General features: G+C 40.0%; 1 protein-coding gene across 1 annotated transcript in view; it reads right to left on the reverse strand.

The window, feature by feature from the left end:
• Positions 1-1,281: 1,281 nt before the first annotated feature.
• Positions 1,282-26,921, reverse strand: part of phgdh (phosphoglycerate dehydrogenase) — a 29,570-nt gene continuing 3,930 nt past the window's right edge. Inside the window, exons 3-12 of the mRNA XM_067987511.1 lie at positions 26,498-26,563; positions 23,125-23,179; positions 22,316-22,414; positions 17,949-18,081; positions 11,021-11,169; positions 8,333-8,485; positions 7,827-7,965; positions 5,279-5,406; positions 4,172-4,397; positions 1,282-1,784 (exon numbers count right to left, since the gene is read on the reverse strand). Of these exons, the coding sequence (XP_067843612.1) occupies positions 1,630-1,784; positions 4,172-4,397; positions 5,279-5,406; positions 7,827-7,965; positions 8,333-8,485; positions 11,021-11,169; positions 17,949-18,081; positions 22,316-22,414; positions 23,125-23,179; positions 26,498-26,563 (1,303 nt within the window). The 3' untranslated portion in view covers positions 1,282-1,629. The remainder of the gene's footprint in view (positions 1,785-4,171; positions 4,398-5,278; positions 5,407-7,826; positions 7,966-8,332; positions 8,486-11,020; positions 11,170-17,948; positions 18,082-22,315; positions 22,415-23,124; positions 23,180-26,497; positions 26,564-26,921) is intronic.

The following is a 26,921-nucleotide window of genomic DNA, read 5'->3' on the forward strand; positions in this document are numbered from 1 at the left end:
GCATCAAAGTAAAAAAATTCAGCAAATAAGCAGTCAAGTTACCAGGTGCAGCAGTTAAGGAGCAGAGAACACACTATGGCAATACCAGGTGATTCATTATAATTCTCAGGGCTTTAATGAGCCTAGCACATGCCTGGTGTTCAGGTCCTCAATGCCACAGGCACTTCCCCAGCAGATTATAGAAAGAAAACACTTGCTTTTATATAGTGCTTTTCATGGCCACGGGACATCCCAAAGCACTTCATAGCCAATTAATTACTTTTGAAGTGTAATCACTGTTGTAATGTACAGAAATGCAGCAGCCAATTTGCACACAGCAAGATTCCACAAACAGCAATGGAGTAAATGACCAATTAAATTGTTTAGTGGTGTTGGCTGATGGATAAATGTTGACCAGGACACCAGAAGAACTTCCCTAATCTTCTGCCATGGAATGTTTTACGCTTCAATTTAATATCTCATCCGAAAGACAGCACCCTCTCAGTACTGCACTGGAGTGTCAGCCAAGAATATGTGCTCAAATCCTGGAGTGGAACTTGAACCCACGACCTTCTGACTTAGAGGTGAAGAGTGCTGCCACTGAGCCAAAACCTTATGGCACATTTTGTGCAATAGGCACATAGCAAGCCTCAAGCCTTTGCGTCTGATGCACATCATTGCCCTCTAAGTTTTGAATGATAGGAGGCGCAGGTCTGCCTATGGAAGCCGTCTTTTGCCGTGATCATGAACAGTGTTGGGAAAGAGCCTGAAATGTAACTCCAAATAACCAGTGATTCATCACATTAAATAAACTTATGACACCATCTCAAGATTAAGATTGGCCAAATCCCAGCTGATGGTTGCTTTGTCTACCCTCTCCTCCAGGAATGATGCAGTAGGAGAGGGAGAAAAGTAATTTATTAAATGGTTGGGTTGGAGTTAATAAAGTGGTCAACTCCTTAACATTTAGTAATTGATCTTATCTTTGGCATCTTAAAACAGTTCCATTTTTTTTTGGTTACCTCAAAAGTGAAAACCATTATCCATCATTTAAAAAAAAAACATTCTCAATATCATTCAGTGCTTAACCAGCAGGAAGTTGAATGTTACACGTGTTTTCCTTACCATCCTCCTCCCCCCCGCACTCCAAAATTTAATATCTGGAGATGCTCACATCTAGTAACTCACCTGCAAGCTAATGAATTTCTCACCCGAGTTTAGTAATAGATCTAATACATGGTGTGGTTAGGAGTAAAGGGTTTCAATAGTCCAAGCAGTATATCCGACAATATCACACAAATATGCTTAGAAATGATATTTATTACTGCAGCCGTATGTTAGCTTTTGCAGCAAAGATAAACTAAATTAATGCTGGAGCTACAAAACAGACAAGTTGATGAATGCACACTGTACAGGTGATACACTGGCCTCAGTTTAGGTTAGCTTATTTGACATTTTATCACGTGTTACTAGATTTGATATATAAGGTAATGACAACAATTTGTTGAAAAGTCTGAAAGAAAAAGGCACTGAGGTTGAAGTGCAATCTTGTTTTGTCTTACAGTAAATTCAAATTATCCAACAATTTCTGATCAAACCAACTTTTAAAATGTGATGCAGGTTTTCAGAATGGAATATTAATTCGGTTATTCATATGGTCAGCTGTGTCGGTACTTTCACATATGGTCCGAGAGGATTCAGATCTACTAATAATGAAGTAATTCTCATAATACACCACTGTTCTCCCTCCAAAACAGCTGAAACATTGTATGACTCAATCTGAATTCCAGCCGAGGCAAGCACACCTGAATAAGAAAAAAGGCAGCAATTTTATCTTCATCTGAAGCAGTCACCAACTATGCCACAATGCCAAAATTATTCAAAGTTGGTAATTTAGAACTGTGATTTTCATTGGTTTTTTAAACTCAATACCAATCACACTTAACAGCATTAGAGGTCACACAAAAGAGGATTTTAGTGGAAATACTTCATTGGCATGTAATATATTCAAAAGATACGACTTGCACTCGAGAAGGAAAATATACTGAGAATTTTGAAAAAAAGTGACAAAACTCTTTCCGATAGTAAAAGGCAAGTTGTATTTGTGACAGAATAGCATTCTCTAATACATTAGGAAAAATGCTCGAGAGCTTTCTATGGGATGCGATAAAAGAAAAACCCAAAGAACAAAGGTAAAGAACAGTCAGCATGGTTTTGAAGTAATAGGTTATGCCCTACAAACTCACTGGAATTCTTTGATGAGGATTGCCCACTCATTATAGAACCTGCCAACTTTCAGTCCATTGAGCAGGGGATCTATTCTGCCAGATTACCACCCAGTGGTGAAGACAATAATCTACCCCAATGTCTACACTGAGCCCATGTTGGAGTGTTGCAGAGTTGGGGGTCATTCAATAAGACTTTTCTTAGCTTTGATTGGAGGAGATTCTTGTGGCCTAATTGGCATAGTTTGCCCTCACAACCCTCTGTTCCTGGGAAAAAGCAGGATATACTGCCAACCCCTATAGCTTGGTTACCGTATTAGTTGTGACCTTGGTCAACTATATTAACATACTGGCTACACTTAAAAAGTACTTTATTGGCTGTAAAGCGCTTTGGGACATCCTGAGAGGCGCTATATAAATGCAAGTTTTTTTTCTTTTTCTTTAACTGGAGAAATACATTCTGTTCCAAATGGTTGCAGATCCCATTGTAACTACCAAGCAATCATCACAGGCAACTGATTATAATTGCAGATTGTGTTTCTTCAATGGTTTGTTAAATCTTTTCATTTGTTTGACAGGAACGTTACATGGGTATCTGACATAGTACATACCCAATGAGACTTTGCAGGGGAGAATGTGATAGACCTGAGGAACTGTGCCATGAGAGGATGTGGCTCTTCAACCACAGGAATAGGAGGGGAAGTTGGTATACAAGGCAAAACCCACAGGGCTTCTAGGTTTGAGTTATATACCCAACTTCTCCCTTCCATTCTACAGGGGTGGGTACAGTGCACACTCTGTCCCTGTAGGGACACACCAGAATTATGTAAATCCAGGAAGCTATGTGCAACAGTCAAAGCTAAGGAGATTTACTGTTGGAGTTTAAGTAGCTAAGACTGAGAATTTAACCACCAAACAGATGAGATTCTTGCTGCCTGTCCAGGGCCATATCTTGCATGTTTATCTGGAATTGAAAGGGAAGAATCCCAGCCCCAGTGACAGATCCAAGATCCACCCCTCCAGGTCCCACTAGTGAGCCAGGCTATCTGATAGATCACCAACTTTTGGAAAAAAACTGTGCCCTGAAGTGCCACAAGACATGTCTGGCTCAGGCACTGGATTACAAAGCCTGCCACTGTTCAAATCTCCCATCGTCAAGCAAGTCATCTTGGAGCCAACTCAACTCCAAATGGACTCTGCTTACAACCCCACCAGAAGAAGATAATGGACATTGAATGGCGCTTTTGATGGGCCATATGTTCTTATTACAATGCTGTTTGTAGTTCCTTAGTTTTAAAAGAATTGTAAAACAAAACTACACTGGTTATCGATGTACATGTTATAATCACTTGTTTATCATTTCATATAAATATGTCACAAACTAAAGTCATTTCCTTATAAAAAATATATACAAGGGCATGCTATAAACTATGGGAAACGCAACAGCTGGGATCAAATTGGTTTGTGCACGTGCAGTTCCTGCAAGGCTCAATGGATAGCGATGAGGAATGCAAATTCCATAACCCAAGTACAGAAAAATGAGCTCAATTGCAGTTCTTGTTGAGACAGGGCAATTTAACGCAGAACAGGGACCAGACCTAGAGGCTTCTTGGTTTATAGGCTCAATAGTGCACTATGTGATGCATTTATCCACTGCCAATTCATTTGACTGATTTACTGATGTTTTATTGTATCATTGGTAGTCTAGAATTTTTACTAAAGTTTCTGGATTTAATTACAGTACCAATATAAAACAACAGACATTATACAAATTGACAATAACTTTAAATAGTAAATTAAGGTTTGTCATCAGACAGAGCACATATACAGTGCAAAGATTAATGGAAACCGATCAACTATATCAAGGGGGAGTAATTAAAACAATTACAGATAAATACCAATGCTGAACGTCAAAAGAAAGGCAAAAGAGATTGCAAATTATGAGAAGAAATAGCTGCATTTCTTACCTCCGACAGATGGCAAAATTTGAGGATCTGGCACAGCCTTGTAAATCAGCAGGTTTCCCTCGAGAGGAACTGCCTGACTGAATGTTGCTCCATCAAATTCCAGTAGCACAGGAATACCTGCTTGTACAGAACCCAAAAGTTTATGGGAAGTGCTGGAAGTAGAGATCTCCAGTGCACACACATTAGTGGGAGATCCTGCAGTTGTAGCACTGTGGTTGGTGGTTATCTGCAAGAAAAAAAACTTATATTTATACAGTACCTTAATCAGGATGTCCCCAAGCGCTTCATGACCAATGGATTACTGTTATGTTGGCAAATGTAGCAGCCAATTTGCACATAGCAAGGTCCCACAAACAGCAAATGAATAAATGACTAGATAATCTGTTTTTGGTGATGATAAAAGTGAGCAGAATTTACCTTAGCAGTTACCAGGAAATTTCTTCCTCACTTGCTCCCAAGTTTAGTACATAGGTGAGACAGCATTCACTCTTCCCACCGCCTCCATCCAAGCTCCTTGGGCACTTTTCATTACTGAAGCATGGCATCAGCTCCAAGGAGGATCATCGTCTTCCACACATCTCTAAAGCTGCTTCATTAAGTGGAGCTGTTCTGTCTCATATGCTTACTGCAGCCATTTCCCTTCCTCATCAGAAGCAGGACAGCATTATGGACAACCAGTTGGTCTTTAAGAGCTGTTGGCACAGGATAACCTGTTCCTTAACCTGGGGCACGCCCAGTGCATCATGCACTGGATCAATGTGATTTCAAGCAAATAAGCTGACCTTGCATTATGTGCACTAACTAAATGTGCACGCAGTGCCACCGCTTCAATAAATTTGCTTTATTACAGCAGTGGATAAACTGTCACATTTAGGCTATAGCAGTAAATATCAGAAAATGCACCCGTAAACAAACACACACAAGATGTACTACATTATGATGTTTGGCAAGCAGCTTTTCTGACCATAAACACACATTCACCACCAGGTGGACAGTTAATATGGAGGTGGAGGTTTTTATTGTGAACTTTTGACAACTGGAATTAAAATGAGACAGTTAAAACAATGTGCATAATCTTCATGAAAATCTATGAAACAACTAACGTACAGCCAGTCCTGCTTCATTTGCAAACAATGATGCATTGATGAGGTTGACCTGGTTCGCCAAGTCTCCTTTAAGCAGCCCTACCATCACAGCTGTGGCAACACAATTCCCAGCATTTTTCAAGGATGTACCTTTAAATACAGAATAAAAACAACAATTTCAATAGTAATCATATTTCTTTTATGAATCCTTATCCCTTTCTTATGTTTTCATGCCTTCTGCTTTGAATTACAACATCAGGAGATACTGCAACATCAATACAGTTTAAGGATCTGTCTTTTAGATTTGCAAGCCAAACAGTAATGGGTATATATATATATATATATATTTGCTAGACATGCACTTTCTATTTTCTCTTTAAATACTGGAAGCTCAACCAATCAAAAGTGCAGCTAAAATCTATCAAAGTTATGGAAAATGTATTTGGACCGTTCCGCACCACAATACAGATTGGAAAACCAATCACAAACACAAATTGGCTCTATTTCATAACTGACAACTTTTTTTCTGGACAAATTTCTTTACAGTTGACTACCTCTGAGGAGTATGTGGCCTCCTTATTCTTCCTACCAAAATGTATCACCTCACACTTATCTATACTGAAATTCATTTGCCAATTACATGCCCATTCTGCAAGTTTATTAATGTCTTCCTGTATTTTGTCATAGCACCTCAATTTGGTGTCGTCTGCAAATTTTGAAATTGTACTTCCGATTCCAGAGTCCAAATCGTTTATGTAAATGGTCAACAGTGGTCCCTGCACCGTTCCTTGTGGAAAACCACCTCCCACCTTTTGCCAGTCTGAGTAACTACCTTTAACCCCTTCTTTGTGGCCAGCTTGCTATCCATTCTGCTACTTGTCCTCTGACTCCACTTGATCTAATCTTAATCACGAGTCTATTATGCGGTACCTTATCGAAGGTAGTTTGAAAATTCAAATACATTACATCTACTACATTATCCTTGTCTACCCTTTCTTTACTTCTTCAAAGAATTCAACAAGGTTGTTCAAGCATGACCTTCCCTTTAGAAATCCGTGCTGACTATTCTCTATTATATTTTCGGTTTCTAAATGTTTTTCTACTTCTTCTGAGTAAGAATTCCATCATCTTTCCTACCACTGATGTTAAACTAATTGGTCTATAGTTCCCTGGACTTGTTCTATCTCCCCTTTTAAATATAGGAATCACATTAGCTGTCTGCCAGTCCTCTGGCACTATTCCCTTTTCTAATGAATTTTTATATATATGTAATAGTGGTTCTGCTATCTCTTCCCTAACTTCTTTTAATATGCACGGATGCAATCCATCCGGACCAAGGGTTTAATCCTCTCTAAGTTTGATTAGTTTATTCACTATCTTCCCCCCTTTCGATCTTAAATGTCTATCTTTTTTGATCTCCTCTTCCAATGTCACGCTCAGCATGTTAGTCTCCCTGGTAAATATTGAGGCAAAGTATTTAATATTTCTGCCATTTCGCTGTCATTACTTGTGAGTTTACCTTGTGCATCCCTTAGTGGCCCTATCCCTATCCTGATTTTTCTTTTGTTACTTACATGTCTGTAGAATACCTTATTATTTCTTTTTATATTACTTGATAATTTAATTTTGTAGTTTCTCTTTGACTTCCTAATTGTTTTTTTGACCACTTCTTTCTAATTCAGTATCCCTGAACAGAACTCCAACAAACTTTTACTAAATCCTTTCAGTAAAGATATTAATTCATCCCCTACACCCACTGACCAGCAGCAATGAAATCTCTACAAAACCAGAGGTCAAGAACATGTATGTTGAAAAAGAACAGCATGGTAGATCTGCTAATATCTTTATGAAATATTTTTAAAATGATTTCACACTTAACTGAAGAATGCACTTTAACAGCGGCATATACTAACAATACACCATCCTCAGAAAATATTAGGGGGAAACTAACAAAATCACCATTTTATAAAATTTCAGTGGTCAAACACGGATTTTTTTTGTGTAAAATAATTCTTCTTTTGCTGCATATACTTTTAAATACTTGAAAGTTGTAAATTAATGGCTCTAAATTTCCATAGTCCCATGGGAGACAAGTGTATGAGCACTTATTTAATTTATTCAAAATTCCTCTCTTATTTTAACAGAGGCATAAATAAATAGGTGTTCTATATTTAAACCACAACATGCAAATCAGGTGTGAAATTTAAATTAGGCATGGTCATCACGAAAAATACAAAATTATACAGAATTCTTTGAACTTTAGAGCCATTAACTTTATACTTTTTAAGCATCTAAAAAGATATTGCAAAATACAACACTCTGCATACAAAATTCAAATTGGGTCCAATTTAACTGCCCTCTGACTTAGTCTAGCAAGTCACTCAGTTGTATCAAACCGCTATTCAAGAAGACCCATCGCCTTCTCAGGGCAACTAGGGATGGGCAATAAATGTCAGCCTTGCCAGCACACCCACATCCAGAGAATGAATTTTTAAAAAATTGATGACCTGGAGGTTTTGAAATCCAAATAGTTCTTGGAGTGCCATGCTAGTCCAAATTGTGCCACTTACCTAGGGTTGTAACTTGCACTTTCATTTGATCATTTACTTGTCCAGCACATGCTTTTGCCACCAAACCCAGCGCTTCCCCAAGCTGGATCCAGGGTTTGGTTTCAGGGGCCATGGCATGGCTCAGAGCCTGGGCATTAACCTAACCAAGAACAAGAACGAAATGTCAGATAGCCAGCCTTACCACTGTTTTTATGAAGTAGTAAATGGTAATACTATCAAATCACACAAGTCCACAATTACGCGATCTGAGACTAATCGCAAAAAGTTTTACAGTTAACTATTTTATAACATTGCAAAGGTCTAAGGCAACTTTCTCTTCTAGTATCATCTTTGGTTCCAATTAAACTCAAGCTGTTAGCTTTTATACTACTTTTGATTCTAATGTTGAACCACTTTTATTGAATGGCCATTTTGTGCAAGTGTTTTTTCTGTTTTCCTCTCATTTTCACAATATAATAAAGTTCCTATTTAAAGTGTTTAGGCAATACAGCAGCCATACTACATACCACTCCAACTAGTGACCTGCCCTTCACCATGTCCACAATTTGAGTTGCGATGTCCTTTCCACAGCGTCCTTGGGCTTCATGGGTGCTGGCACCAAGATGTGGACAGCTAATTACATTTGGATGCTTCACTAGAAAAAGATCCTTGGGTGGTTCCTGAGAACAAAAATGTAAAATACAAAACACTAAAAACAGAATTGCATGACAGTTGGTTTCCATTTCTCATGGCTGAAATACAAGAAAATTGCACTCCATACTATAGTTGAAAAGGCATTGTGCACTATGTTAGCAAGGAACATTAATGCTTACTAGCTAAGTCTGATATAACAATGAAAATGCACAACTTGGAATAAGATTCAGTGAATATTGTCAGTGTGTCTCACAGCTCCAGCACAAGTCACTGTGTGTTAGCAGTCAGGAGCGTCCAACCTTTTGGAGCAGGAAGCCGGATCCACGATTCACAACTTGTGAATGGGCCATGTTGGATTAAAATGCTTTTGGGTTAAGCAGAATCGTGATTGAATGTCACGAACAAAAATGTCTTTCTTTTCTACCAAAACATTTCCAAATCTATTGGAGAAGTATTCTATTATCACAGGATTTGAAAGTGTTGGCAACATTGTGTACACTTGTTCCCCATAGACAATCATATGTAACAAAAAAAAATCAGAACAACCAACACATCAGAACACCTATACATGAAATAAATATCAGAATACCTAATGTGAAATGAATCATTTATGTGAAAAAAAGTCAGAGCTCACATATATCAGAAGAAAATCAGAACATTTACACATGAAATAATTCAGAACAACTGTATGAAAAGAAAATCAGAACACCCAACTCTGAAATAAACTAAGCATTTGTTTGCGGAAAAATCATAACGTCCATATGTTCACATTTATAATGGGCTTTTCCTTTGTAAACATTTTACGCTACTTGCCCAATGTGGATACTAGGTTCTCACTGAAAATCCTTTGAAAATTTTTCATTTGTCACTTTTTCCATCAATACCTAAAAAATTTTCAAAAATAAAGGTTTAAACAAATAAATAAAATTAAAAATTACATTCTTGTGTCTTTTAATGCCTTCATTAAAGATTTTACTTAAAGGCCTCAGCCTCTCTCAAAAGTTTAGCCTTAGACTTGATGTTTTTGCCCAGAGCTGCGACTCTGAGCTAAATTTGGATTGTGCAGTGTAAGCAATAGAAATGTACCTAATTTCTCAAGATGCATCAGTACCATTCAATCTACTGTACCGTTGGAATATTTTTCTTAAGATTCTAGCACTTTCTGATCAATAGCTTTTTATCCTTTAATCTTTAGAAACAAGAGGACCAATTTCAAAAGCCTTATGGAAGTAAAATTTATATTAAGTTTAAAAGAAAAGACAGCAAGAGAGGCCATATTTTTTGACTTACCGTATGCAACATCACAGGAAAACAACTAGTAATCAATAATTATTTCTAGATTATATTCCCTATACTATACATCCATAAAGAAAATTACATTAATTTTTGACCATATTTATCAAAATTTTCACTCCTTGGTTAGGGCAGGTGGTTAGGCTGAAAGACGATCTATGCTGAGAATTAAGTGGCTGAAGATACCACAATCGAACTCTCTGGAATATGTGAGGAAAAGATAATGAGTGTGTTTGAGAGAGTGTAATAGTGAAGGATTGTTGGTATGTAAAATGTGAGATTGAGGCCCCGATATTTATGGGGAGGAAGTGTGGGGAGGTGTCGCGGCCTGGAAACCCAGATGACCAGTTTCCCAGAGATCCTGCTGAATTTAGAGAGGAGGGAAGACGGGAGAAATCGTGAGGAGGCCAGGGTGGGAAATTAGTTGATTGAGGGTGGGTGGATAGATTGGAGGGACGGGAGTGGAGTTGACCGATCCGCGGTGGGGGGGGGGGGGGGGGGAGGGGAGGGAGCACTCCTGCTCCTCCTGGTCCACAAGCAGTACTAGAAAGGCACTTACCTGATGCGTCCAGCCGTTCTCGCATCTCTTCAGCTGCCGGGTTTCCCGAGCCCTAGGAAACCCGACCCGCAGTCATTATATTTAAAAGGTCAAATCTGAGGCACGCAGCCTCGTTAAAATATTTAAATTACAGACCCATCTCTGGGCAGCGGGTTAGTTGCCCGCACCCTCAACCTACCTCTGTTAAAACCATAAGTTGGAGGCGGGTTTCCCATTCTTAACCCCACACCCTCCGACCCTCTTGGGGTGGTGGGGGGGGGGGGGGTGTTTAAAATTCCCCAGGGTATATACAAGAGAGTGTGGGAGAGCATACAGAAGAGATTAAGGCTTTTCATCAATAGGCCTGAAAATGCACCAGAATCCATCATTTGATACTTCAAATTCAGAATTTTCCAGCGGATGCATCTCTTGGAACGTGAGAATAACAGCCCACTTCTTTAATCTGAGAGAGGGTAGCCTCCAGAACAGTTGCAAAAGGTTACTATTAAGTTAAATATACCTGCATGGCATGTATCACTGCACTACAAAAGAAAATTCACTGAAGCATTTTGAGATGTTTCAACTTGAGAAGAAGCAATTACGATTAATAATTATGTTTTTGAAAGTTGTGTTACAGAATGCTGAATATAGGATAGAAAAACAAAAATCTAGCATTATATACCTCTAACAGCTGTAATGAAAGGCATTGCAATATACAAGTTCTTCATACCTCTACAAATACATCCAGTCCTGCGCCACCACACTGTCCAGATTCCACTGCCCGAAGCAATGCTTCCTCATCAATAATACCTCCTCGAGCACAGTTAATAACCTTGACTCCCTTTTTACATTTGGCAAAGGTTTCATCATTCAACAATCCTAAATATAAAAAAGTTACAAAGCAAAATAATTATGTAATTTTGACAGACTTTGAGACTGCTTCGGAACTGTTGATTTAAAGCAAATTATTACACCTTTTAGATTCACTGAATAGTTTTCTCTCAAAATAATACAACTTAATTCCCCAAAGGCTCAGCAAGTTCATCCAGTGAGTAGCTAAGCCATATAGACCAAGATGATCCCAGGTCACAGCTGAATAAGCAGAAGCAGCGGAAGGAACGCTACAATTTGCCTCACTACTCCCGGGTCAGGGAGGGAAAATTCAGCTTTGATTCCTGATTCTAATTGCTATCTAATGACCCATGCTGGAAATACATGTGTGGACATCAGGTGAGGACAATCTGGCTCCACAGTCTAATACCCTGCTGACGCTCACTGTCAAGGCGTACACATTAATAACAGCCCCTTGAATGAGGTATCAGAGGATGCCTATGGAACTATAATCCAACGAGTTAATGCCTTCAGGAGAGAAAATTGACAGGAGAGAAAAAAAATACAACTTAATTACACAAGTCATTCAGATGTTGCTAAAATGTAATACTACAAAATGGAAAAAGTATATTGTATGGATAATTTCTTACATTATTAAATTATCCAAGAGCAAGGCAGATTTAAACATAAAAACTGTATATCATTTCCTGTAACTATCCAGTTTACAAAAACATTAGCAAAACTGATATTTACCCAAGATGCTACCAGATCTTTGGTCAAATTTGTTAATGGAGGGAATCCAGGAAACCAATGAAAAGCTCTAAATCTTAGTCATTTGGTTACCATTGGTTTAGGTTCATGAGCAAGTTAACAACTAATTACATGTTCTCATACACATAACTGGGTAATTCTACTGGTAAAATGTGGGATTCCTCCTCCCCTGTAATTCATTCCTCACCTCTGCTAAAGTTCAAATGCAATTACCCATAATGAGCAAGCAGCACCAGTTCTTGAGTACACTACAAGATAGTACAGTTTGCAGTAGTACAGTGTTGTCTTAGTGGGAAAATATATTCAGGCAGTATGATGACAAGAAGTGTATATTCCCTCAGGCAATCAAACAAACAAGGCGGCTTATGTGGGGATTGTTTCTTTTAAATCTTATGCAAACATTATGAATGCATACAACCATATTTAACAGTGGGATTTAGAATGTAGCAGAAATTCTCCTATGGAGAGTACAAATGGAAGATTAAACTGACATTGTTTAATAATTAGTAATGCAATTAAACAGCAGTACAACCCTTGCAAATAAAAGTTGTCCTCAGAAATGCCTTTGCAAGACTTCAATACAATAGTCTCTTAAAACTAACTATAGATGTGAAGCTCATGAGGTTTGATTACTGAGTTATTTAGACAAATCTAACTTTATTGATATATAGGTGACAGTCAGTCATTCAGTATCATTCTAATAGGCTCAGTTAAACGGGTAAATGGGCTTTGATCACAGGAATTCTATTTCCTGCATGCTCACTGAAAGTTCTCTTCCCTCTTTGGGTTTCATTCAACATATATTAATATACTGTTTGATTTCCATTGACCTCTGCCTTCACATTTCATGTAGTTTATCAGTGTTTCTCTCCAACAAATTTCCGACTCTGTCCTCTCCTCCCTATTTTAGTGGCCTCCTCCTTTCGTATTCACTCTTACTGATGATTTCACTCTGCATTGCATAGGTATGATGGGCCAAATGGCTGCTGTATCATTCTATGAATTTCCAAATTGCATGCTATTATTATACACAACCTCCAACCCTCTTGCAGTATGACGGTTGAAAATCTATATCTTTCTGTCCTCCACGTCTTCAATAGGCCATTGAAAATGTTGTTTCTTTCAGTTCTTCAGACACATTTTCTTCCCGTGAATTGCAAGTCCACCAACAGTAACCACCTCGTACCTTGGATCCTCCTTTAGCCCGTAATCATCTATTACCCACGTTCTGCTGAAACCCTCATCCATGCCGCTGTTATCTTCAAACTCGACTATTCCAATGCTCTCCTAGCTGGTCTCCCATCCTCCATTAACTTCAGCTCACCCAAAACTCTGTTGCTTGCATCCTATGTTGCACCAAGTCCTGCTCACCCATCACCTCTGTCCTCACTACAATGGCTTTTGGTTCCCCAATGCCTCAAATTTAATATTCTTATTCTTGTGTTTAAATCCCTCCATGATATCACCTCTCCCTATCTCTATAACCTCTTCCAGACCTACAACTCCCAGAACACTATTTCTCTGTTCATCCTCCCCTCTCTAACCCGCGAGCCCCCCCACTGGCTGCCATGCCTACAGCCAGCTGAGCCCCAGGCTTTGGAAATCCCATCTTACGCCCTTTCAACACTCTCCTCCTTTAAAATCTTCCTTAAAACCCACCTCTTTGACCAGGCTTTTGGTCACCCCTCCTAATATCTCCTTCTTTGGCTCAATATCCCATTTTTCCCTTCTGCCTTGATGAAGTGCCTTCGGGCATTTTTCTATGTTAAAGGTGCGATACAAATTGTTATTAACTATCTTGACCTCACTATCTCCTCTGATCACACAAACAGAACTCCTCCATTGCTGAATTTTCCTTTAAGCAGTTTGACTTTCTCTTTCTTGCAAATGCTTCTTTTCCCCTCAACAGCTCTATAAAGCCAAAACCTTTCCAAGATTTAAATACTGCCCTCATACTTGGGGGGACTCATTTCACTTGCACTCATGGGCAGGATACAAGAAAAAGCTTCTATTATGAGAAGCAATCCCTCTCAGTTTCTAGTCGACAACTTCTCGCTCTCTGTCGCAACCATTGTGCTGCATCTGTATTTATTGATGCTAATACGGTTAGTATGTGAAGTTACCTCTTCTTTCTAAACTCCAAATGCACCATCTTATTCGCTCTCCCTATATCCTCACTGTGTTCCAACCAAGACTTACCACGTAATCTCCTCTAACTAATTGCTTAGGACTTCAAAATTGTGGAACTCTACATTCCTCAGTCTTTCCTTTTCTTACAATTGTCAAGCTTTTAAAACCCTAGGTTAGTGTCACTTAATCACTATTTCCTGATTTGTTTTGTCTTCTCTTTTATTCTTTTCAAACTTGAGGCTCGATTTTCGCACCCCCGAACGGATGCGCTCGTGGCGGTGGGGCTCCGAAAATCGGGGATTCCCGGGGCGGGTCCGGAGCCTGGCTCCAACCCCCATGTGGGCCGGCGGGATTCCACTTAAACTAATTAAGTAGGTACTTCAGGTCGTTTACAGACCTGATTAACATGATATTTTAGGAGGGGTGGGATTTTCCACACAACTGAGCATGTTTCCTGTACTGGGGGAAACACTCCCAATTGAAATGGACATATTGCAGCCACCAGCCTGTGGCAGCTGCAAAGGTCCATTTGACAGGTGATGGGGGGGGAACACTCACTCATTGCAGGAGGCCACTCTGTCACTTTGGACAAAGTTTGGCCTCCAGCACCCTCCTCCTAACAATAAAATTCACCAACTTGCACACTTACCCCGGTGGTGGACACATTTACCTATCTTGCAGACCCCCTCAAACGTACATCTTCCGGATGGGGGCCGCCGTAGCTGCAGTCATAACCTCCTCAGAGGACGAACAGCATCACCAGCCTCGTCGGCCACCTCTGACACGTGGAGCTCCACAACACAGTGCTGTGACACATCCACCTGCACAGCAGGAGGGAGGGCAAGAGCAGAGAGAGATGCGTCACAGAAGGCACTACCCTCGCCACAGGGTCTACAGATCAAGGCTCAGCTTCCTGGACCTCTGAGCAGCAGTGCACATGGAGGCAGAGTCACTCGACATGTAGTCGTGGACATCTGCAGCCTCATTCATGACGAGCTGCTCCCGGCTGGCCCGAGCACCATCTTCTTACCTGTCGCTGTCAAAGTCACCACTGCCCTCAACAACTTCTCCTTCGCATCCTTCCAGGGTGCCACCGGGGACATTGCCGATGTCTCTCAGTCGTCTGCACAAAAGAGCCCTGCAAATACACCTACACCCACTCTGCAATGACACAATGGGTGGCATCAGCTGTGGGTCTTCATGGTGATCCTCAGAAAAGGGCATTATTGCACAAACCAGACAAGATTCGCAAAGACGTGGCAGTAGTGGTGACAATATATGTAATTTGAGTTGATCAGAAATCAAATAAGTAAAAACCATGACAAACCCTCAAACACCCTTGTGCATCCCCTTCATGTTCACCACACGTTTGCCTTATGCTTCCTACTGCACATATGATGCATGCCCTGTGGCTGCAGCACAGGTAGTGGCAAGTTGAGTGAGGCTGACCATGAAAGAGATGCATGAGAGGGTGAGTATGAGATAGAGCTATGAGATTGTATGAAGATTGGGTTGAGTGGTAGTGGTGGGACAAGTACTGGCGAGGTGAATAAGTGCAGGTAAGATGAGGATGAGCTTTGTGTGGGTGTGAGGAGTGATGTGATAGAGTAGTCTTGGCAGTGCAGAAGGAGATGTGGGGTGGGGGTGGTGATGTGGCATACGGAGTGTAGGGGAATGAGTAAGTGTACTCACTTCAGCTGACCTACGTAGGAGATTGAAGCGCCTCCTGCACTGTATGTAGGTGCGCGATTATGTTGGTGGTGCAGGTGATCTCCTCTGCCACCTCGAGCCAGGCCTTCTTGGTAGCGGAGGCAGGCCACTTCCTCCCGCCCGCCGGGGCGCAGCTCTCCGTCCTCGTCCTCGTCCTCCTCCCATCCAATAAGACCTGGAGTGAGGCATCATTAAACCTGGGAGCAGCCTTCCCCTGGGCTGCTCCATGCTGTACTTTTGCCTATTTTCTGCAGCGTCAGTCAGTGGAGGACTGCCCCTTTAAATAGGGCTCCTTCAGCTGACAGCCTATGCTGCGCACGTGCAGTCCACCCGCTGCGCAGCTTTCCAGCGCGAAACCCGGAAGCAAAGGTAAGTACCTTCAATCAAGCTGCGATCGCGTGCGGAGAACCCCAATTTCACTGGCCGCATTACCCACGCGCCCAGTCGACCCCCCACCCTCCTAATATCGGGCCCTTGGTGTATCCTGCATGATAGGATTTGGCCCTTTACCTTGACTTTCCCCAAATAAAAAGAAAAATTAGTCTCAACTTGCTACAAATAGGGTATTCAGATTGAAAAATACTAGCAAAAAACATCTGGTTGTTCAACATTTTTTTTATTCGTTCATGGGATGTGGACGTTGCTGGCAAGGCCAGCATTTATTGCCCATCCCTAATTGCCCTTGAGAAGGTGGTGGTGAGCCTCCTTCTCGAACCGCTGCAGACCCTTTGGTGAAGGTTCTCCCACAGTGCTGTTAGGAAGGGAGTTCCAGGATTTTGACCCAGCGACGATGAAGGAACGGCGATATATTTCCAAGTCAGGATGGTGTGAGACTTGGAGGGGAACGTGCAGGTGGTGTTGTTCCCATGTACCTGCTGCTCTTGTCCTTCTAGGTGGTAGAGGTCGCGGGTTTGGGAGGTGCTGTCAAAGAAGCCTTGGCAAGTTGCTGCAGCGCATCCTGTGGATGGTACACATTGAAGCCACAGTGCGCCGGTGGTGAAGGGAGTGAATGTTTTGGGTGGTGGATGGGGTGCCAATCAAGCGAGCTGCTTTGTCCTGGACGGTGTCGAGCTTCGAGTGTTGTTGGAGCTGCACTCAACCAGGCAAGTGGAGAGTATTCCATCACACTCCTGACTTGTGCCTTGTAGATGGTGGAAAGGCTTTAGGGATCAGGAGGTATGAGTCACTCACTGCAGAATACCCAGCCTCTGACCTGCTCTTGTAGCCACAGTATTTATATGGCTGGTCCAGTTAAGTTTCTGGTCAATGGTGACCCCCAGGATGTTGATGGGGGATTCAGCAATGGTAATGCCGTTGAATGACAAGGGGTGGTGTTAGACTCTCTCGTTGAACACGGCCATTGCCTGGCACTTGTCTGGCACGAATGTTACTTGCCACTTATCAGCCCAAGCCTGGATGTTGTACAGGTCTTGCTGCATGCGGGCATGGACTGCTTCATTATTTGAGGGGTTGCGAATGGAACTGAACACTGTGCAATCATCAGTGAACATCCCCATTTCTGACCTTATGATGGAGGGAAGGTCATTGATGAAGCAGCTGAAGATGGTTGGGTTTTGGACACTGCCCTGAGGAACTCATGCAACAATGTCCTGGGGCTGAGCTGATTGGCCTCCAACAACCACTACCATCTTCCTTTGTGCTAAGTATGACTCCAGCCACTGGAGAGTTTTCCCCGATTCCCATTGACTTCAATTTTACCAGGGCTCCTTGGTGCCACACTTGGTCAAATGCCGCCTTGATGTCAAGGGCTTGTAAAAAGTTGAGTTAATGTTTTGGGAGTAGAGACTTTGCCGAAACATTTCTCTTTTTTTTTTCCTTTACATTTGCTGTGTATTTCCAGAATTTGCTCGTCTTATTTCAGTTTCCAGAACTTTTCAATTTTTTTCTCCTTAGCCCAGATCTCTTGGGCGCTCTCATGCTGTTTAAAGGGGTAGTAATATATCCAAGCAGAGCACATATTATTCAAAAGTTCATTGCATTTTCTTTTAAAGATCACATTTCTCACCCTAGTGGTGGTGATGTTACTGGAGTGGCTGTCATGCCTGGTCTCCATTGAAGTTCAACATTTAAAACAAATTATATATCACTTGCATCAACTTTTAAACTTCAGGCCCAACATACAAATGAAAATGTCGATTTAAAAATCAACGTGCAACACCTTTGTGCCAGCTGTGAGGCACCAAACATTTACTTACCTTTGGTAGATGGCAATAAAGGAGTGTGGACAGTGATGAAGTCACACTGCGGCCAGAGATGTTCCAGAGCCATGAATTCTACTCCAAAGGTAGTTGCCACCTCAGCAGGAATTATTGGATCATAGCCTATGGTCTGAAACGATAATAATTCCAAAATGCATTTGTACTCAATTCTTAGGAAATTTTTCAACTTCTCTGACCAAAAATCTTTATTGGGTACTGCATTAAACATGGGAGACGTAGCAATTAAATTGTATTTATTTGAATGGCTAGAAGACAACAACTTGCACTTAAATAGTGCCTTTAATGCAATAAAACATTCTAAATGTGCTTCATAGTAGATGGAAATAACCAGATACTAAAGAATGATGAAGGGTTAGAGATGGTGAACAAAGGCAAGACGAAAGAGGTTTGCATTGATGGAGAGGAGAGAGACAGAAAGGCAGAAGAGTTTAGGGAGAGCAATCCAGAGTGCATGGCTGTGATAGTTGAAGGCTTTGTGACCTAAGGTAGGGTGCAAAGGAGGGGAGGGATTATTGAAGTCAGAACCCAAGTAGAGGGAGGCACTGACAAGTCAGTAAACATTAGGCCAAGGAGGAGCAGTTGTGTAATGAGGGGGGCGACGACACGGGTGGTTGGCCTCATGGCAGGAGCTGAGCTTGTTAAGGCCCTAGTAGGGTAAAATTATAGAGAGATATGGGGTCAGAATGGAGTGACTAGTTGGTCTCAATCTTCAAGACAAACAAATCCATGAGCTCCTCACATTTCATGCTAAACATTCATGAATCAGCTTTATGAATACTTCAATTCTGAAACACTCAAAAAAACTACATTTGAAACAAAATGCTAAAAAGACCAGCTCTCTCTCTCTCTCTGACTAATTAGTAGTTCTGAATGTGACTCTGGCATGCAGAAACACAAAGAAAGCACTGTTATAAACTTAGGCTGCTTATCTGCTACTTACAGTAGGAATGCAAGAATGCCTTCAACAGCAGACTGGATTAGAGAAATGCAAATATTATGATGCCTACTATTATTAAATATAATGACTACTCAATAATCTAGCATTCAAAAACTAGCAAATGTTCCTCTTAGATGCAGCTTTCTTTTTTTCCCCACTCAATTTCTGTGTAGCTAGAATCATCAGTCTTTATTTAGTACTGTATTTTGTGGTACAAATAGAGTGCCAGTTTATGTTTTCAGTTCAGTAACTGGGAATCTTTGTAATTATATAGAAGATTATGAGGTATAGGCATAGACTACTGAATTATATTTCACTGTTTTGGAGAACCCCTTAGCTCATGGCACTATTCATCCACAATAATGGAATATTTGTTTTTATATCCTCCAATCCTATATTTCATCACACTACCGATTAAAAGCATTACATGCTGCTTGCTTTATTTTCGTAATGTTTCAATGGTAGCATTGTTCACACTTGCTGTGAAAAAGAGATTGTCGACGAGTTTTGTTACCCCCGGAGATAACAATAGCATTTTAGAACAAGACTTCAGAAAGTTCCAGCTGCAGTTTGATTAATAGCACAGCTTGAGTGATTAAATCAGAGGTCTAAAATTTCCAGTTGTATAAAATTAGTACAAGTAAAAATTCTGGTACTGGTCAGTTAGAGCAGCATACAAACTTTATGATCTAATTATAATTAATTTTGAACCTGTCTTTGAAGAAAGCTGAGAATCTGTAGTAGGCCAATGCTTCTGCTGCAGTTCAGTACCTGGTTGACACTCCAAAAGCCACTTCTTTCAAATCAAGATTTCCATGAAATGGGACTAGATTTCATACATAGGTTTCTTTTATTAGTCTTTTAGCTGTGGTATTATTTGATACCAGGGCAATAATGCCAAATTTTAGTTCAATATCATGGAAGATACATCTTATTTTGCAAAAGAGAGAAACCAAATTCAGTATATGTCTGTTTAAATGGTCTCTTCCTTATATATTTTACCAGTTTATTGTAACCTCCATATAACTTTGGGGAAGAAGTCATAAGTTCAGTTATGAATTATTTAGTTATACTATGCTATTTGTACAAGTATAAAGATCCAACAAGCTGAAGTTAGGTTCTCAAGTAAAGAACTTTATTTCCAATTTTCCCAGATGTATTGGAAGTATTTCACAAGCTTATGATAATGCAATGAGCAAAGGCTACACTTAGCAGTGAAAGTTAATAGTCATAAGTACACTCAAATCAAATTGTTCATGAGAATTTAACAACCAGGGTACTTGAAGTAAACACTTGATTAGCAGCGCTTCCTTAATGACATTGGCTACACTCTACTACAGCATGACTGAAAAGGAACATCTTCACTTTCAGTACAGGAATTAAAATTCAATATAACAGTCTTCTCAAATTCAGTTTTAATGGGTGGCAATGTTTGATATTCTATCTTGTGACATTAAATTGCTTATTTCAAGTAAATTTGAGAAAGTTTAATTTCCTCATATTTTATGTAAAAGGAACAAAACATAGGCAAAGATCAGTTTAAAGATTGTTTAATTCCCAATGAAGCAGACATTTTACACTTTACAACCTTCCAGACCCAACACTGATTTCAGTAACTTCAGATCATAACCACTGCTCCCATTTTTTCCAGACAGCAGGTGCTGGTAATGGTTCTGCTGGTGCCATTTACAACTCCTCCATCTTTTGTTTCTTTACTGGTCCCATTACCACCCCCTTTGCCTTGCACAATCATCCCTTTTGTTATTTAAATCACTCCTGCCCTTCACCCTATCACAGATCTTCCCTTTTTTGTTCTTTCCTCTCCTCTCCTTGCTTAAAAACTGTTAAATCTTTTCTTCTACCAGTTCTGACAAAAGGTCATTGACCTGAAATGCTAACTGTTTCTCTCTCCACAGATGCTGCCTGACCTGCTGAGTATCTCCAGCATTTTCTGTTTTTATTGTTGAAGCAGAAGAGCTTCCTCTAAGCACAAATGCACAAATATAAACAGAATATATCACAGCTGTAAAAACTTTAATGCTTGGTTGATTTCACAAAAAAAGTCAGATTGCATTAATTGTCTCTTAAAGAGGCTTGTTAAGTCAAAACAGTTTGCATGTTCTGAATCTACACAGAATGGAGCATTTTCATTCTAAATCCCTTGCATTTTAAAAAAATTAGATAAATTTTAAATATATCTGTTCCTCATTATGCTGCTGATCCAATCTGGATTAAGAAAGCATGGTCAGGTATCAATGACTTTCATATGCTACAGTCTATCACATTATCTATTTCTGGAATCTTAGATACATCTAGTATCTAGTACACTGCAAATAAAATTAATTTATTATACCTAAAACCAGCTGGGCAATGTTCTACATGGTTCCATCTACTACCCAATATTGATATGCTGATAGCACAATCTCATTGCTACAGAGCACTTAAAACCATCATAGTTAGACAAGTCTGCATTTGTATTTGAAACATAACTCTTGGATTTGTTGCCTGAAGTAAAAATATTTGTTACAAGTCTAAAATGAGTTAGTTTTGACGGTGGAAGTGTCTGGACAGCTTGAACAAAATGCAGAGGCTGCAGTAGGTTTTAGTGCATACTTGGTTAGAGATTATTAGATGGAACCATGTTGAACATTGCCCAGCTAGTTCTAGGCATTAAGGGAACAAATTAATTTAAACTGCTTAAGTTAGAAGTGTGATGGAATACTCACCACTCACCTTGATGAGATCAGCCGCAACCCAACAACACTCAAAAAGCTCAACACCGTCCTGAACAGAGCAGTTTGCTTGATCAGTGCCCCGGCTCCAGTCTCTTGTGCACCCCTCCCTTTTTGCCCACCATTGGCAGCTGTGCCTTCAGCCACCTAAGCCCCATGTAGCAGAATCCCCTCCCGAAATCCCACCAACTCTTCACTTCCCTTTCCTCCTTCAAGAACTTCCTTAAAGCCCATCCTGACCAAGCTTTAGTCAATCCTCCTAACCTTTCCTTCTTTGGCTTGGCATCCATTTCTCCTTATGCCACTTTGGGACATTTTTCTCTGTTAATGGCACTATATAAATGCAAATTATTATTATTGTTGCAGAGGATTATTGTCTGTTTTTAAAAATGAACCACTGATGTACATAATTTCTTTCCCTCCCCACCTCATTCCAGTAGTCACAGCACTGGCTTTCCACTGGATCATCATAAGTTTGGGACATGGGCTGCACATCACTTTATTCCTATTAATTTTCTGTAGTTTTACCTCCAAAGGAAAAGAGATTTATTTTGTTCACCTGTAAGGCTACACAGCTTATTAACCAAAGTGTTATTAGTAAGGCTGGTGGTTTCTTTATTGATCTTTTATTGTAAACAGTTAAACCCTTGCATCTCACTGTTAAGCGATATTACCTTCATTCCAAATGACTGCATTCTAGTTGCTACTTCCTTGCCAATTCTTCCAAGTCCCACAATTCCAAGGGTTTTCCCATAGAGCTCCATGCCTATGAACTATGAAGAAATGAAGATCAAGATAATCTGGTTAAGTCATACAAATTTTAAACTTTAGATTAAACATTAAAACAGGGGAAACATGACGAATACATATCCTGCTGTTTGGGATCCCCCCACCATGTTCTCCTTTCCTTTCCTGAAGACAGTGATTCACGTGAGATATGCTTCGCCAGCAGCCCATCGAAGGAGAATTGTGCGTGTAGCTTAGGCATTGGGTGATAGCGTGCTATTAGACTGCGGGATGCAGGGGTCATTACAGCTGAATCTGATCCTGTCCTCACCAGACATCAATGCATGTGCACATTTCAACAATGCTACTGAATAGTGAACTGGGTCATTTTCTTCCCGTCTTCACCTCAAACCACTGTCAAACTAAGGATCCATCACAGCACGACTTAGAACAACTAGCAGCACAGACCAGGGATCAAACTTGGACTCATCTGGTCCATGTAGCACGTTACCAGACTAGAGGTGCGTAGACCACCCATTAACTTTTAATTATACCTCCCCACCATTAACTATTTGCCAGTCCAGACAAAAATACTGTTAAAATTACATTTTCTAACAAAAATATTGACTGATTGTCAGAGAGATTTCTAGTCAACAGGCTATTAGCGAAGTATCAAAATTCCAATGTTCAATTATATTTTGCAAATTTTCAGTCCACTTTCTTATGTGTATTCGAACCATTCATACCACTACCTCACCTTTTTTCTCTCCCAGTTTCCAGCTCTCATGGAAGCAGCTCCCTGCGGAATTTGCCTACAATAACAAATTAATTATTATTTCAGTTTATCACAGCTGAAAAGCAGAAAACAGTGCTGTAAATCTTCAGTGAAATCAAACTGTAGTTGGCAGTAAATTAGCATGTGACAATAGAATTGGATCAAAATGCAGTGCAAGTCAATTTTTAAAAAAAAATCCTAAAAATAGTATGAACATACAAAAAAGAGACGGGAAAAGATCAGCTGGTCTACCAAGCCTGTGCCATCTTGCATGGTGCAGCCTGCACACACCATTAAACACACCACACCCCCACTCCTGCAATTACGCAACCTTTTGGGAGAGGCGAAAAGACAAAAAAAGTCCGTAGGCTAATTTAGGCAAAAACTCTAGGAAATTCCTTTCCAACCTCCACAGGCGATCAAGCAAGCTCAAAGAAACCATGGTTGACCACTATCCCCATCATCCCATCTACCTTCTATAACTCAAGATATCTTTCACTTGCTGAAACTTGTCCAGCTGTCTTTTGATCACTTGCAGTGAATCTATACTCACTGCATGCATTGGCAACTTATTCCAGAGGTTGACCACCTTGTGTAAAGTGCTTCTTCTAAAGAAGTAAAGAAGCATTTAATCTAACTCTTCTTTCATAACTTGTACTGAAGTTCCTAGTTCTCCTCTGCCTATCTAGTTCAAGTAACCTATCTACATGGACAAAATCTAATCTCTTCATAATTTTAAAGACCTCAATCATATCCCCCTCAAAAAGGTAAAAAAAAAATTCCCAGCTCTCTAAGCCTGTCCTGATAATTAAGGACCCTTAAACTAAGTATCATTCCGGTGTCCCTTCTCTGAATTCCTTCACTATGTGAGGGGATCAAAACGGGACACAGTATTGAAAATGCATTCTGACCAAGGACTTGTACAAGATGAAGACTGTACTTCTAGTTTTATGTTTAGTTGTCCTAACCATGCATCCGAATACCCTATTCACTTTCGCAATAGCCTTATAACACTGGTTGCAGACACTCCTGGTACATTCCTGTAATTCACTGTGCTGGTAGCAATTAGTCCATGAGATGGTGCTTTCTTTCCAGGTAACTTTGTGCTGACTGCATTATCCTCTCCATTTCCTTTATTTCTCCTGGATGATGCCCACCCACACTGTATCTCAACAAATGTATCCTGAAACTTGCAAGAACAGACAAAAGACCACAGTGACAGCTAAAATTATAGTAACTTTCCAAACCAGGAGGGTAGAGTCTGACAAATTTCAAATATTCCACAGATATTCTGCTAATTATATAGAATGTATTACCTGGATTATGTCCTTCCTGGAAGAAATAAATGGCTAGATATGGAGATTCTCACTGTAGTCCCTTTTATAAAACACTGGAAATAACTGGAATAAGCAGCCTGTAGGGTCACCAACACTCACAGCACAGAAGAAGGTCTGTATCCAGTCTTTTACTGTGGCTTCCTGGCGGCCAGCCTTTGCAAATCCAACAGGTTTACATTGGAGTTACCGTTGACCCTCATGACAGGAGCCAACAACCCTAGCACCTCCAAAATCCCAATATAAAAGCAGGTGAAAATATCCATGGGTATATCAACCCTCTCTCCAACCTATTATAACTGAGCCCCAGGGACAATAGTTGCAATTAGTTTCAAGGGGTGGCATAAGAAAGGCACCACCAAAATAGATTAGCCATTCCACGAAAATGCCAGAGTCTGAATCATACAGCGTGTAATCTATTCCACTACTTTCAAATCCATTGTAATAATCAAAATTCATATATACTTAGAACTATTTCTGTACAGGCAAAAGACTTCTCACTGGCACTTCTCCTTTTATCCCATACTTAGTTCCATCCCAGCAGGAAGCACAGAAAACCCAAGAGACATCAGAGATCAAGCTCTAGGCTGCCAACCTAATGACAGAAGATAAGGTGAGATTTGGATGTTGGCCCTCATTAAATCAACATGAAAACCCATCTCAAAATCATACACCAAAGACAGAAAAAGTTCTACAAATTCCATGCACCTGATTACTAGGTGCTAGAAGGGCACAGATACTGTTATGAACCTGCTTTCTGGACCTACTGAAAACTGGTTCGAAGGCCACAAAACACACAACTGAACTTGCAGTCCCCCTCTGAGATCTATCAGATCCTAGCAGCTCAAATGGTAGCACAATTCTCATTACTGTCAATGAGAAGGTGTACCCCCAGTGTAGCACATCAGTGATCTCGCCAATAAATGTGGATAAAATATCTGTGGAATAAATGTTGATTTGAGAAGCTAATGTGTGAATTCATCTGGGAAAGAATTGGATCGTATGTCCCCCATCCCCTGCAATACACAGAGAGGTTGGACTGTTCTGAGGATGGAGTGAGAAATAGCAATGACATCTCACACCCAATTCCAAATTCTACAATGGACAACAGCCCATGCAAAAGCTGCCTAACCTCAACTATCGTCATTACCATAGTCTCCTGCCAACAGAGTATCTGGATACCCGATCCATAACGTTATCTAAAACTAGACAAATGTACAAAAGTGCAAACCATGTATATGCACCCTTCAAAGCTCAATTTAAAACTTAAAGAACAACAACACAGCAGGGATGGCCATATGTAGGTAGCAAAATGCATTCTCTAGAAGATGAGTCCCTGATATAAAATTTGAGGCAATAAATAAAAGTTCTTAATTTCAGCTATGTTATCAATAGGAGATGTTGAACTTCTGTGATAACTACAATGATAGATCGTTTATTCTTCAGGAAAGTAATTAATGGCTGCTCATATGGTTCACTGTGGTTAGCTGCTAAGCAGCAAAGGAGGCCTAGGAGCAGATGCCTTCTTAAGCAGCCAATGGTTTGATGCAAGGTACTGGAGCTCCGTTAAGAAAATAAGAACACGTTCATTTTTTCAAAAAAGGAGTCATTTTTTGCACTAAATATATATAAATCTAAACATTGCATCCTCAGATAGAGACTATTTTCTAGAAAATTAATCAGATTCAAGAAAGAGAGTGAAGAAAATAATTTTTCAATAAACATTAACATTTAAAAAATATAACTGTGTTTTGTGTTCCAACCAAACTAAATAACACTATACATTTCAATTTAAACTTTGCTACTGTTACCATTCCAGATAACAGAACTCAGATGAATATCATAAGGACACTAGCATGCAGCCATACACACATTAGAAACTGATTTGTAGTCTACGGCCTTCAATGTACGTGTAGTAAGAAGGCATTTTATTTTTGTTATTTATGGGTTTTCTGTAACTTAACAGTGTCGGTTCAATAATTTAGTTTTGTTAGGATATATAATTGATTGCAAAACCTTACCTGGCCAGGCACATGATCATTGCACAAGTCATTTCAGCAGCACTGATGGTGTTCCCATTTGGTGTGCTTTGAAGAAATAATAGGATTAATATTAATTCAGTTACTAATCTTTTGGAGATTGCAGTGGCAGGCTTTCACCAAAGTAAAACCAAAATGGATTAGCTTGTTTGGAGAATGATGTGAATTAAAAATGCATTTCTCTATTTCTACTCCATTAGGTTTAATATTGAGAAATATTGTTGTGTGTGGTGATATATTTTTGAAAATGACCATTTATAGTGTAACAAAATCAAATTATGACAAAGTCTCTTAACAGTTTCCATAATTTGTTCATTTGAACCTGAAACCTCAACCTGTGTCCTTATACATGCGGTCCAGAATTGATAGCAGAAGTTTTTTAAAAAGTTCAAATGAGGCCTTCTAT

The sequence above is a fragment of the Heptranchias perlo genome, chromosome 7, assembly GCF_035084215.1.
Source record: "Heptranchias perlo isolate sHepPer1 chromosome 7, sHepPer1.hap1, whole genome shotgun sequence".
In the NCBI taxonomy this organism is placed as follows: domain Eukaryota; kingdom Metazoa; phylum Chordata; class Chondrichthyes; order Hexanchiformes; family Hexanchidae; genus Heptranchias; species Heptranchias perlo.